Raw genomic sequence first — 15,048 nt, 5'->3', positions numbered from 1 at the left:
GCCATAACTCAGTATTCGTGGCATTTCTCAGGAACGTAATCCCCCGCAAATAGCGGGGATTTACTGTATACCTAATTTCTGAGCAGCTTTTGTTCATTCCTCCAGTAGTGCAAATGAACTAGACCTGCTGTTTACCCAGAAGTTAATATGAATCTTGCTTCGGTGAAAGATCATTCAAATTTTGCAAACCTACATACTTCAGCTATTTACAGAGTTCAAAGTATTGTTGCCGATTTACAGCACTCATTATCTTCCAGATCCTCATATTCATCCCATATTCTTGCAGACAATGAAACCAACTTGAAAAATATTTAATATTGATACTTTCCATTACTTAGCACAGTAAAAAAGTATTGAACAAAAGTAGTGCTAACAGAACTTTGTGGGAACAGCTTATGCAGATGACCTTGTAGAGAGGAGTCACATAGGTGAATTGCCTCAGCATAGTGCATCATGGTCCCGTGTGCAGTGACATTCATGCAAGGGACCCATTTGTGGAACTTAATTGTCAAACCTTGTATGTCAAGTAGCCTAAGTTGTATTAAATCCTCTTTTCTATTATTATACAGTGGCAGGTGCTGTACAGCTACAGCAGCCCTTGCACTATTAAGCCTCAACAGCAAAAGTCCAGTGAAACAAATTCTCTCTTGTTTAAATAGCTACACATTTACATTCTTTAAAAACTTTCTACACAAACAAATTAAATATATTTTAATTTAATATCAACCCATTATAAATTTAATTTTGCTCACATATATTTTATCAATGCCTTAAAGTTGTTAAATTTAAATTATAAAACATGATTCTGGTTTATTAGTATTAATAAAGGCAAATTGGTGCAAGGAAGCTGGCTTATTTACAAACCAATAACAAACCAATAAAAATAACAATCCAATTCTGCATTGAAACTTGCTCAACTCTTTACTTAAATTATCTTGGAGGGCTACTTATTCCAGTGATCAGCACTGCGGAAGGTAAACTTCGTGAAGTCTAATTTTCTCTTGCTTTCCTAAATTTTATACCTATGACCCCTTATTCTTGTTTCACCTGCCAAAATGAAAATACCTGTCATTCGATCTACTTATCCTGTAACCTGCTGCTGGTCACACCCCTAGTTTGTCGCAGTGGAGGTTACAGGTATCTCACAGGCAACCAAATTTGTTTTTTATTTATGGAAAACATTTTTGGGTTTTTTGAATTCTTTTTGCAGTGTACCAATATCTGAGATTACTTTGATTGACAGATCTGGTATTTAGATCCTCTGTCACAGATCAACAGGATGCAAGCCTGGTGACATGATATAACATACCTCCTACAACATTCGAGGACCTTATAGAGCCCATGCCTTACCATGTAATGATAGTGGTACTGGCAGCAAGATGGGGAACATGCCCACTTTAGGTAGATTGTCATAATGTTTTGACTGGACAGTGCATAACAGCATCAATGAAGCAAAAAAAAAAAATTCAAATTTTGTTTATGACTTGTGGAGTTCTAAAATTATGGAAAAATTATGGACTCTAAAATTATGGAAGCAGTGTGTATGTTAAACAATAATTATTTAAATACATAAATAAGTTTAGCTAAATGATTAGGGCTCAGAACTATTACTAGAATTTACAATGTTTAATAAGCAAAAAAACTTAAATTATTATAAAAATTCCCTAAACTTCACTAGCTCACAACACTAGCATCCAAACCAGATAGCCTTGCTCCTGTCTATTTTCAAATAATTGATTTGTTTCACCATTGTTACTTAATGACATAGTCCAGTTGGTCAGGAGCGAGAGTGCATAGTACACATTCCTTGAGTGGACCAGGGTTCAAGCCCGTGACTAAATACGATAAATATTTGTATTGACGATTTATTGTAAACTCTACTGACTTGGTTGTCGCGCCGGAGTATAAATAGAAGAAAAAAAAAAAAAAAAAATTAATCAGAGATTGTGCTTTATGCTTTTGGTGGAGGTCAGGACAGTGGAAAGATGTAACTTATTAGTACTCTCTATTCACTTATTGGTCACTACCAGTGACTAAGAAACAAAGACTATGCACCTTTTATTAAATTGCCGGAACTAAATTTTAGAATTAGCATCAGAAAGGGAATCACTCTGTCTTGTAAAAAAATTACTTGTTAATAATTAATAATTACTTAATTATTATTACTTAATTAGTAATAATAATACTTGTTGAATTTTTATAATAAAAAATTTAATATTTAAATATTTTTGTTTTCTTATAAAAAATTTTAATAAATATTAACAAGAAGTTTCATTCATAGTTGCACCAATGCAAAAACAAACAACATATCATACCATTATCCTTTTGACAACAGTGTATGAGTTTTATTTTTATTTTTTATTTTTTATTTTTTTTTTTGTCTAGAGGAAAAGAAGCCTACTGTAAATGATTTAGCAAACCAGAAAGGTATACTGCAACAGGCTAATGGCTGGAAGATATATCATATCACAACACAGATGGATGATGTGGTAAGCATTGAACAGTTTATTTGTCATAATTCTCAAATAAAACACAATAAATATTTTAAATACATGAAAAATTTTCAGGTTAGCACCGTATTGATTAAGTTATTGAATTCATTTATGCAGTACAGTGGCAGTGCTGTATGTTCTCCACACAATTTTTTTTTTTTTATGTTGCAATTTTTATTTAAAGTGTCTTAGCCAAAATCTAGAGAAAAATAGCAGTGTTATATAGTGCCTTAATATACAAAACTGTGTCATATGATTAAAATAACAGAGATGAATTATAATTCTACGCAAGACTTTTTTTCCTGTTTTAGTTCAGAATTAATATAATGTAGCAAGTGTAGTTATTTTGATCGAACCAAAACTAAATTTTAACCTTAATTCAGATATATATATATATAATGTTAACTTTTTTTGGTAATTTTGTTTAATTTTTAAGGTGGACATTTTTATTTCATCAGCGATTTTTTTTTTTTTTTTTTTTTTTTTTAATTTAAATCTTTACTTAAGCATAATTATGGTTTTGTCTGGAAAGGGTATGAATAAAATGGCACAGGTTGTCATGATTAATGGGAGAATTTTCACTGATAGTTCATCTTAGTTATGACCTTTTTCCTTGTACCCGCTATTGCATGTTTGCAGAACTTTCCCTGGCTGACAGTGATTCTTTTCTGTGTGCCAAATTTGGGGAGTGCAACGATCTTAGATTATAATTCTGTGTACTTCTAGGCAAGACTGAGTTTCTGAGAGCACAATTTGATGCCCTAGAGAAAAATCAAACTGAGGGCTCACCAGAGACCCAAATGTCTGTTTCTGTACTGGGCAATGCTCTCCTGAGTCCCACCCCAGGACTGGTTCTTTCAGTGCATGCTGTGGTTCTGCAGGATATTATCTTAGTGGGGGGGGGGGGAGTTGGTTGTAAGGGAAACCAGAGTATATCTGCCATGAAAATTTTTTATGATGTGACTAAGCTGCTATCAGTTTTTGAGAGTACTAAAGGATGTATGGTGAATCCATGTAGGCACTAATGACTTACAACTTAGATGAAATGATGATTTGGTCAAGCTATATAAGTTCATATTGGAAAAATGTCACAAGAAGGAACAAGATGTTCTTTTGTTTGCAATTCTGCCGAGACATGATAGGAGGGAATATATGATGAAAGCCTTGTGGATTAACTTGTAGGACTCTACAAGGCTTATTGGGGAGAGTGAGTTTTTCTTATTGTAGCCTGCCCTAGTTAATAGAAGAAATTTTTTTTGTAAAGATGGCACTCATTTGAACACAGGAGTTGCAAAGGTTTTTGCCATTGAGGATGTTTTAAGGGTTCGGGGAAAATTAGTATTAGTAACGGCCGCATGGTGCAAGAAAGCCTATGGCTTATGCTGCACCAGCCAAAAAAAAAAAAAAAAAATCCGAACAAAGCAATGATAAAAAATAATAAAATAAATAAATAAATAAATAAATAATAATAATTAATAATAAAAAAAAAAAAAAAAAAGGAAATTAAACCTATCATCCTATGCGCTTCCCTTACCCGAAAGTACTATCCAGATGACCTTTGAATTTCCCCAAACAGTCGGCCTCTACCACCCATGAAGGCAACTTATTCCAGTAATTTATAACTCGCTGGCTAAAATAAAACTTCCTGCAGTCCAATCTAAACATTTCCCCCCGTAACTTGAATTTATGTCCCCTAGTTCTATCATCATTTATAATCTTGAAAATCTTGTCCTCATTCATTTTACTGATGTCTCTCAGAGCCTTAAACACCTCAATCAAATCTCCTCTAAGGTGTCTAGTTTCCAAACTCTGCAACCCACATATTCGAAGTCTTTCTTCATAAGGACTCCCTTTTGCCGATCTCACCAGGCGAGTTACCCTTCTTTGCACCCTTTCAAGAAGCTCGATGTCTTTCTTTCTTTAGGTGCGGTCTCCATACAGTATTGCAAGTGTGGTCTAACATAAGCCTTATATAATGGGATTATCACGTCCCTATCTCTACTTGCAAAAGTTCAATAGATCATCGATAGGACACCATGGGCCTTCCTTGCAACCTTTTTTTTTTTATTATTACAATGCTCAGAGAATTTCATGTCTGACCGTATCGTAACACCCAAGTCCCTTTCCTCCAGTATTGGGTTTAGTTGAACTCCACCAAGTGAATAAGTTTTTTTGGGATTACTGTTTCCCAGGTGTAATACCTTACACTTTGTTGGATTAAAGCACAGCTGCCATTTTTCTGACCATTCCTGAAGTCTATCTAGGTCTCTCTGAAGAAGCTCAGCTTGACAGTGATCATTAACTACTCTACCACTTTTAACATCATCTGCAAATTTAAACATCACGCCCTCTATCCCTTCATCAATGTCGTTTATAAAAATTAAAAACAACAGTGGTCCTAATACTGATCCTTGGGGAACCCCACTTCTTACATCAACCCAATCTGAGGAATAGCTATTTATCACAACCCTCTGCCTCCTGCCCTGAAGCCATCCTTCTATCCATCTAAGGATTTTCCCAGTGATTCCAACCTGTTCCAGCTTATAAAGCAACCGCTCATGTGGGACTGAGTCAAAAGCTTTGCTGAAATCTAAATAAACAATGTCGAAATTATTCCCTAAATCCAGCTCGTGGGTGACCCTTTCGAAATAGCGAACCAGATTTGTTAAACATGATTTTCTCTTTACAAAACCATGCTGAGTATCCTTGAGAATTTCAATTCGATCCAAATGATCCTGAATTCCACCCTTGATCATTGCCTCCATGATTTTCCCTACTACTGAAGTCAGACTGACAGGTCGATAATTTCCAACTGCACTTTTAGAGCCACCCTTATGTATGGGAGATACATTTGCACTTTTCCAATCCAAGGGAATCTCCTCAGAGTCTAGTGATGCTCGCATAATTAGCCTCAATGGTTCAATGCACTCGCTTGCCACCACTCTTAAGATTATAGAGTATATTCCATCAACTCCAGGAGTCTTACTGGTCTGTAGGCTCGAAAGTTTTTTCATTAAATAATCTTGCGAAATTTCAATATCATTAATTACATATTTTTTAACTTCGCTCCCACAATTTCCCATTGCCACAAAAGGCTTTTCATTTGTAAATATCGATGCAAAATAACTGTTGAGTTCATCTGCAACGGCAGCTGGTGTATTTATTACTATCCTTTTTCCCTTACGTAAAGGTCCAATCTGGTTTGTCCTGCTCTTCTTGGCATTTATACATGTGAAGAATTCTTTATCCCCCCTCTTTGCTCTGTTTGCTAGTGATTTCTCATAAACTGCCTTTGCCTGTCGAACCATTTCTGTGGCTCTATTACACATCACCTTGTAGCTGTTAGAGGCTTCAGTACTTTTTATTGCTCTGTAATCTTTCCATGCCACCTTTTTCTGCTCAAGTAATGTGGCAACTTCACTATTCATCAAACTTGGAACCCTTCTCGTGGAGTATTTTTTTAATGGTATATACGCATTCAAGGCATCTGTGATTAATGTTTTAAAAGCGTACCACAGTTCAATTGTATTCATTCTCTGCACGATATCTACCCAGTTAATAGAGGCCATGTAGTACCTTAAGGCATCGTAATTTCCTTTTCTGAAATTAAAACCCATTCCTTTGCCTTTTACTTCTGCTACCTCTCTCGTCATCATCCACCGTAGAACTCCGTGATCACTTCCTGCTACTGGTTCCTCTACTGTCAGCCCTGTTATGTCATCTGATTCATGTGTGATGATGAGGTCTAGGATATTCTCTTCTCTAGTACTTTCCCTGACATGTTGGTACAAATAACAGTCATCTAGTTGATTTAAAAATTTTGTTCCCCATGTTGAGTTTCCTTCCCATTTACTCCAATCAATTGGAGGCAAATTGAAATCACCCATAATAAGGCATTGACGCTTACTTGCCCATTCCATTTGCATGTAGAGGCTTTTGTCATAATCTTCACAATCACCTGGTCTGTAGATTACTCCTATTCGCATTATACCTTTGTTTCCAACTATCTCACGCCATACAGACTCTATACTAGCATGTGAAATGTCTGAATCCGGGAGAGCTATCGTCGCACTCAGGCTGCTTCTGATAAGAAGCATTACCCCACCACCCCCCCTTCTATCTAACCTATCCTTCCTAAATACATTATACAAGCCGTACTGAAGCTCATCATCCTCAATTTTCTGGTGGCACCACGTCTCTGTAAGCCCTATTATGTCTGCGTTACTTGTTTTAACCAGCAGTTCGAATTCGCTCATTTTATTGTCTCTGTAAGCCCTATTATGTCTGCGTTACTTGTTTTAACCAGCAGTTCGAATTCGCTCATTTTATTGACGACACTTCTAACGTTACTGTATAAACAATTAAGATTTACTGTTCTTGTATATTTAACAACCCTAACACAACCCTTGAAGTTTTTTAGGCTCTCTTCCCTGATATTAGCTATCCGCTCACGTGAAATGTTTCTGCCCCCAGAACATCTAGATAATACGTCCAGTTGGAGTAACAGATAAGAACTCTTAAGGTATGTGCAAGAATTACTTTGATCAATTTTATCAGATAAACGCGTGTCAGTATTACCCACATCCCCCCTAACTAGCAGTTTCCCTGAACCTTTAAGGTATCCTCAATAATACTGGCAAAAACTTTTGCACCACCTTTGTTTAAGTATATCCCGTCTCTACAAAACAAATTCCTTCTACCTACAAGTGTGGGCCATGCTGATAGAAATTTACCCCCTAAAGCCTTGCAGATTCCTTCAAGTCTTGAGTTAATCCACAAGGCTCTTAACATATAATCCCTCCTATCGTGTCTGGGCAGAACTGCAGACACATAGACATTATGGCCTAGCTCGCGACATTTCCTCAGCTTGGTCCTGTATTTTTCCAACATATCGTCAGGTCGTGTACGTTTAATATCATTTGTCCCCACATGAATAATAATATTTTCTTTACCCCCTTTAAAATCTGACAATCTGTTGGTGACATCATCAATAGTTGCTCCCGGCAGACATACCCTGTTTCTGCTCCACCTATCCTTATTACAAAAAATATTCCCCGTTTCCCTGACAATGGAGTCTCCTATTAAAACAATGTCCTTTTTAACCAGAGTAGTTTGCACTTGGTTTTTCTGTTTTGAGGCTCGAATCGGGTGTGCATCACTTGGTAGATTGCTGGAGTTTTGAGTCCCTGACGAGCTCCCAGATGCATTATTTTCGAGGGCAAGCACTCGTTTTTTCAGGCACTCAAATTGTTCCATCAGTGCACTAAATTGTAATTTAAGATCGGTGCACTCCTTACATTGATCACAAAGAAAAGAATCCTCAGGTGAGGTAGGATTAGTCACCAGGTCGACCTTGGAAAACATTCCACAAGTTCCACAACGGATTAAATCATTACTCACCCGTAAATCGCCATCTGCTATTTCCGTGTGAGTCACGATACCCTGTGACGTGTTTAAGGCAGATCTCGTAACTACCATTATAAAATTAAATAAATATCAATGAAAGTACAGTAAACCCCCGATATTCGCGGTTTCGCGTATTCGCGATCGCTGATTTAATATAAAATGAAACCTAAAAAAATGTGAATTTTAAAGTGCCGTGAATATTATCCGCCATAAAAAAACATGGGCGTGGCTACAATTATCTTTCCCGGTCAAAACAGCGCTCAGTGGGTGGGGGGAGAGGGGTGACAAAATCGCGAGCGTGGATGTTTCTCGCTAATCCTTGTTCAGTATGTGTTATGCGCTTGTAATGGAAGTTTTTGTTGTTTGCTTTTAATTTATATGCTTATAAATTGAATAAATTTATCAATTTATAAATTGATATGCTTACAAAAGTGATAAATCTACTGTTTTGCAGTGTAAAACAGACTTTTTCGAGTGTGTTAACGGACGAAAGTGACTTTATTGTGGACAAGTTCTTTCTAACCCGTACAAAAATATGGCTACGAATAACAAGAGAAATGTGAAAATATCAAAGAAATTGAGTTATTAGACAAAATTTCTAATGGTAAAAGTGTCTCCTCAGTGGCAAAACATTATAAAATCAATGAGTCAACGTTACGATCAATCAAAAAATTGGAAGAAAAAATCCGCAATAGTGTCCGTGAAAACGCGCTAATTGTTTCAAAAATTTGCTCTGTAACTCGTGATGTTAAATTAGGAAATATGGAAAAGGCTTTAAATCTGTGGATAGAAGACCGAACTCAAAATAAAATTCCGTTAAGTTCACTCATCATTCGTGAAAAGGCAAAACTCCTTTATCAACACTTTAGCGAAACTGGTGATAGCTCTGGCGGGATAAGTTTTTTAGCCAGCAAAGGTGCTGGTTTGAAAGATTTGTTTGAAATTTCTAATAAATATTACATTTAATATTAAATTGTTTCTTATTTTCATTTCGATGCCATATGCTTGCATTTCACTACTGTCTATGTACATAGTCATATTATGAAGGTACATATAACACATACATAGACAAAATTTTAGACTAGTTTTTCTTATATATTTCATACTTTGGAACGGAACCTCTTTATTACTATGGGAGCCATAACTCAGTATTCGCGTTTTCGGTATTCGTGACATTTCTCAGGAACGTAACCCCCGCGAATAGCGGGGGTTTACTGTAACTTTAAAAAATTATATCTATAATATTATTTAAAATCAGACAGTTACAGGAAAACATATAACAAAATAATCCAACAATATCTAAATAAATCAAATATTTAAAAGCACTATCCAAAAGTAAACCACTTAACTGAGGAGCCCTGTCTAAGCGCGTCCGCTTACCTCGAATGCCAACAGTCTAACTGAAAATGCTAATTATAGGGTAGAATTAGAGGAGCCAAAATCACACATTCACCTTCCCTGTGAATATTTGTGTCTAATTGTAATTGCCATATTCACAGAAAGAAACATTGAAACATGTGAAAACTACAGTCATGTACCACTAGGAAAAATATGTTTAAGCACCAGTATATAAGGAATGCAGCAGGGTTGTAATAGCAAAAATATAAAATTTGTGTCTATATAATAATGCTTGGAGTATTGTAAATAAATTAAATGAAATTGCACTTTTGATTAGGTCAATCAATGCTGATATAATAAGACCAAAAGAGACATGCTGCTATCCAGAAATAGGAAACAAAGTATTCATTATACTGAGTATTCATTAAAGAGGAAATTGTAGGGGGGGGGGATCTTCTTTCTATATAAGCTCTCTGAAATTGATTGGATTGTATTATCAAGAGTCACATAAACTTGAGATGAATGTTGAGTCTGTGTAGGGCACGATGACTTGCAATAAAGGGAAGATGGTAGGTGGGATATATAACAAATCAAACAATTCTGAGGAGTGTGATAAAAATCTCTTTATGCAACTGAATGAACAAGCAGTTGTTACTCCCTCGTTATTGGAGATTTTATCCTGCCTCTTATAGATTAGAAATTGTTGACTGGCAATATGCGATGGGGAAGCATACTACCTATCCTTATAGGCCTTGCTTTTATCCCAAGCTCTCTGAAATTGATCAGACTGTGTCAAGTTAGATAAACTTGAGATGAATGTCAACGCTGTGTAGTGCATGACAACTTGTAATAAAATCAAGATGGTAATTTTGGGTATATTACAGAACAAACAATTCTGAGGAGTATGATGAAAATCTATGCAGTTGAATGAACAAGCAAGTATGACGGCCTCATTGTTGGAGACTTCTTATAGATTTGAAATTGTGGACTGGAGTATGCCGTGGGGAAGCAGATTTTCGAGCCATCTGGATAATTGTTATTTATTCCAACATGGTAGGGAAGCTATGTGGGGCTCTAATATTCTTGACTTGGTTCTCACCAAGGATCCAAACTGCATCTAATATTTCACAGTGCAGGAACCAGTAGTGAATAATGGCCAAGATGTCATAAAATAGATAGTGTCCCAAGGGATTACTGTGTTCAGAGGAAGGTGTGAAGGCTTCAATCTCAAGAGAAGGTTGAAGTATTACTTGGGCTGAATTAACTGGAGAGACTACTTACAAGTTTGTTTTGGAAGTGTTCAAAGACTTTAATCTAGAAGCCATAAATGCATTTATTTCAGTGGAGAAGGAATGAATGCTTTCTACAAAAAGAAAGCTGCCAAAATGGATGATAAGAGACAAGTGCTTAATTGAACAAAGAAAAAAAAAGCATGGAATAGTTGCAAACTATCTTTTGATACTGATTTATATTATCATTATTAGCATTATGTAACAAAACCACTCATGGAGTAAAACAGGGTAAGAGTTGAGTTAGAGAAATCAGTAATAAAGACAGCTAAAATTTCAGACAAAGAATTCTTGAATAAAAAAAGAAGAGAGTGAATCAGGTGGGCACCTTACTTGGCCAAAGTTCCGAGTCATAGAATGCCCAGAAGTGGCAGATGAGTTGAATAGGTTCTTTGCAACAATCTTTACACTTTTGAACTATGCTGGGGGAAAAATGGTGACAAGGAGTCAGACTGCTATAAACCTAAGCAATTCATCATGCTCAAGAAGAGGTCTGTGGGAAAAATTACTGAAGTTGAGTGACAGATGCATGTTGATGCACCATCCAGTTGGGAGTGTTAATGAGATCATCACTGGTCTCTGGGACGATTTCCCTTCACTGGAAGTACTGACATCTTCCCACTCCACAAAAGAAGTGTGAAAGATGTGATGGGCAGCTATAGACCAGTGAATTTGACTTCAGTGGGAAAGATCATGGAATATTTGGTTAAAGATACAATAGAAGACCATCTCAATAGGAATGGTATCCTTAATATATCATAGCATTTGTTTATGAAAAGGAAGTTGTGTCTGTCCAATCTAGTTAATTATTATGGCAGTCATAAAACAGAGAGATGTACCTTGACATCAGTAAACAGCTTTTATTATGGTTTGCCATGAACAAACTGGAGTAACTGGAAATTGGTGAAATAGTGAGCACTTAAACCTGTGGAGTGTAATCTGCCTTTAATTTCTTAAAGAATTACGGGTTATTCTGAGACGCTTCATGGTACTTCCTGTACCATTTCTCCAGTAAACTCCTGTAATACTGTCCTTATGATACCATCAGCGTCACATATCTGTGAGGCTCATGGTATCAGCAAAAAAAAACCTGAAAAAAATTGGTATTACTGGTAGGATCCTTTGTTAAAGCAAGGGCTGACTAAAAGATAAGAGGCAGAGAGTGGTTATAAATGGAAATTCCTCAGGGTGGACAGGGATCAGTTTTGGGGCCACTTCAACTTCTTATCTTCCTCAATAACATTAATGATGAGTGCAGAGGAAGTTATCAAAGTTTGCTAATGATTAAAATATAGGACAGGTATTTACTGACCAGAACCAGGTCATTTTGTTTCAAACTGACTTAGATTAGTTGTACAAAAATGTTCAAATGGCAGCTGATGTTTAATACCTCTGAATGTAGGGTTGCACACTTGGGAAACAGAAATCCAAGAATTGCTTATAAACTAGAGGGAGTGGAGTTAAAAGTGATTCAGGATGAAAAAGACTAAGGGGTTACAATTCACTCAAACATGAAACTTTGCATTCATTGTAAATAAGTGGGTACAATGGCACATGGTGTCCCCTCTATGATATATACAACCTTTGCAAGTAGAGAAAAGAATGTCACTGTCCCTTTGTATAAGACGATGGTTAGACTACATTTAGAATATTGCTGATGGACGACTAATAATTAGTCATCCATCAGCAAGGAAGACGACTAGAAATCGTCTAGCAGTGGTTCAAAGATAACAGATTTCAAAGGTATTCTTAAAGAATATAGGTTATTCTGAGACATTTCATGGTACTTCCTGTACCATTTCTTCAGTAAACCGCTGTAATGCTGTCCTTACAATACCATCAGGCTCGTGGTATCAGCAAAAAAATCTTCCTCTGAGTTGTGCTAATCACTCAGGCATTTGTTCAGAATTATGGTTCCCGATTGTAAAAAAATAATAATAATAAAAATAGTCATAGTGTGTTTTAAAAGAACACAAAAAATTGGTATTGTTGATGAAATTGCAGGGAAAAAGAAAGAAGGGATAGTGATGGCTCTGTAATGTGGGGTGTTTTTGATTGCTACAGATGACGGTAAGCAAAGTAATTCAAAGCTATATCTTACTGTGATGAGATTTGGGAGGGGGGGGAGGAACCATCAAACCAAAAACAGCTTACTCTCAAGGCCAGCATTAGAAGATGACTCTACAGGGCACAACATTAGGCTTCTTCTGAACAACTGAAAGCATGTGGGATTCCTTGAAAAAAACTGTCTGGCACTTATTAGTGATAATGCACTATTATGGTATGCCTAAAACTGGAGTAGCAAGAGTATTAAAAGAAGAGATTGAGCACTTACTGGTAGCAGAATATCATCGTATTAATTTCTGTGCTGTGCTGAAAAGGGAGCATGACTCCTTCCTTTGAAAGTTGATAAATATTTGATAGATGTTGTTTACTGCTAAAAGGAAAGATAGATTTAAATAATTGCCACCAATGTGCCATCTTTGGTTGAATGCATAACTAGACTGATAAAACAGTTGCAACCTTTGACATATCTGTTTAAAGAGGCTATAATTGGTGAGAAAAGTCACATGAGCATTTTTTAGAGTTACCATTTTAAAAAGTACACCAACCGATTACTAATGAGTACCACCGGCTTTTATACAAATCTAGTTTGTGATCCAAAAGTTTTGAAACAAGAAAAATTCAAGAAAAAGAACTTCTGATTGCAAACTTCTGGTAAAAGCAAGCTGATGATAATTCTGGGCATGTTATTCTCTCTCATTCAGCAAAGTCTGTTCATGTTTCAGTCTCTTGAATAAAACAATATGTTTTTTTTTTTTTTTTTTTTTTTTTTTGCTTCCTAACAGAACGGTAGTGCTACTGATAGCTTTTTCTGTAGAGATTTTTAGGATACCAATTTATATTTAAAATTATTCACTTGTTGCTGAGTTATTAATTTTTGTAAATTTAAAGATCACAATAATTCTACCGATCAGCCATTTGGATTTATCCTTCATGAGATAAAAGAAGTGCCACTACAGCAGTGCCACTTGCTTGTTCAGTAGTGACTAGTCAATCAGCATAAACTGTGTAAAATTGTTTACTAATTTCCATCCTTAAAATAGATAACAGTTGAAGGGTTATTTGAATCTGGGAGGAGGGAAATAGGGAATATCAAGACATACAAGCTAAAGTTCTTGATTTAGTGGATAGAACATGCGACATCATGAGGAAGCTTCACCATTAAATAAGAGCTACCACAGCTATATGGCTGCAACAGGTTTAGCAGATTGGCAGCTTAAATTTATTGCCTTCAACAGAAAAAGAAGCCTCAAAAGTAATAAGCCCAGACATGACACACCTGATCTTATTGGTGGTATCTGTGACAGCCACAAGCCTAATGACAACACATATTGAACTAGTCACACTCAATATTATGGCGCCTCCGTAGCCGAGTGGGCAGGAGCAACAGTGCATAGCACACGCTTCTTGATTAGACCGGGGTTCGAGCCCGTGACCACCAAATATGGAGGATGCAGAAAGGTCAGGGAATGACCACCGCATATACCGGAACAATATGGCCTTAGTTGCTAATGCTCCTAAAAACCAAATAACAAACATAACTCAATATTATGACATTGTCTGGAAAAATTGAGTGAATCAAAATGGAAAGGAAATGTGTACAGAGTTATGAGGAGGCTATTGCCTATATTGGTCTGGTCGCAATGTAGCGAGGAAGGGTCTAGCCATCATTATAGATCACACAATTAAGGAAATGCTACTGGAGGTGAATAATATCAGTGGAAGATTCATGTCAATTAAATTGCAATTGAATGACAGCGAAACATTAAAGATAATACAATGCTATGCACTGCAAAGGTTGCAAAGAAATGAAGAAGCTGGAGTTTGAGGACAAGCTCAAAGAGAACATCACAAGTTGAGATAGTCATCATTATTGACCTGAACACAAAAGTCAGAGTGGAGAGACAAACACCGCATAGTTGGGGAACTAGGAATGATGGGTATGCGACAACCTGGCGGCGGTAAACTCAGCAAATAAAAAAATTATTTTGAAAAGAAAATTATATAAATGTTTTCATTTAGGATTATTATAAATTTATTAATGGAAATTTGTTAAGTTAAATATTAGTGCAATATGTTATTTATTAAGAACACACATGTTTATTAGAAGAGAATTTATTACACAGTTAAGTATACAGCTTTGGATTTTTTTTATTAATCCTGGAAAATAAACTATAAAACTACAAATCCTTTATATTTTTTTAATCCATATTGTAGTTGTAGGATATACCACGAAGATATTCTATAATATTTTACCAATTATAGTTATTGATCTTATTTAAAATTCTGTGGTCAACTTCTTCATAGTGTGTTCGTTTCCATGGACGTTCATGGCTGGCAATAATTCTTTCAAAATCTATATTGTAAGTTATTTGATTTTTCTTTAATTTATCTATAAAAATTCATTTTGGTAATACTACTACCAAAAGTGTTGACTGGAACTTTGGGTTCCACCACTT

General features: G+C 36.0%; 1 protein-coding gene across 1 annotated transcript in view; it reads left to right on the top strand.

The window, feature by feature from the left end:
• LOC150091099 (uncharacterized) overlaps positions 1 to 15,048 on the top strand; it is a 502,417-nt gene that overhangs the window by 473,822 nt on the left and 13,547 nt on the right. The window contains exon 19 of the mRNA XM_090383197.1: positions 2,386 to 2,489. Within this exon, the coding sequence (XP_090239323.1) occupies positions 2,386 to 2,489 (104 nt within the window). The remainder of the gene's footprint in view (positions 1 to 2,385; positions 2,490 to 15,048) is intronic.

Source organism: Mastigoproctus giganteus, chromosome 1, assembly GCF_048544385.1.
Source record: "Mastigoproctus giganteus isolate SK-2022 chromosome 1, ASM4854438v1, whole genome shotgun sequence".
NCBI classification, from domain to species: domain Eukaryota; kingdom Metazoa; phylum Arthropoda; class Arachnida; order Uropygi; family Thelyphonidae; genus Mastigoproctus; species Mastigoproctus giganteus.
Note: the sequence above shows the minus strand (reverse complement) of the source record. Positions and strands in the feature narration are given on the sequence as shown.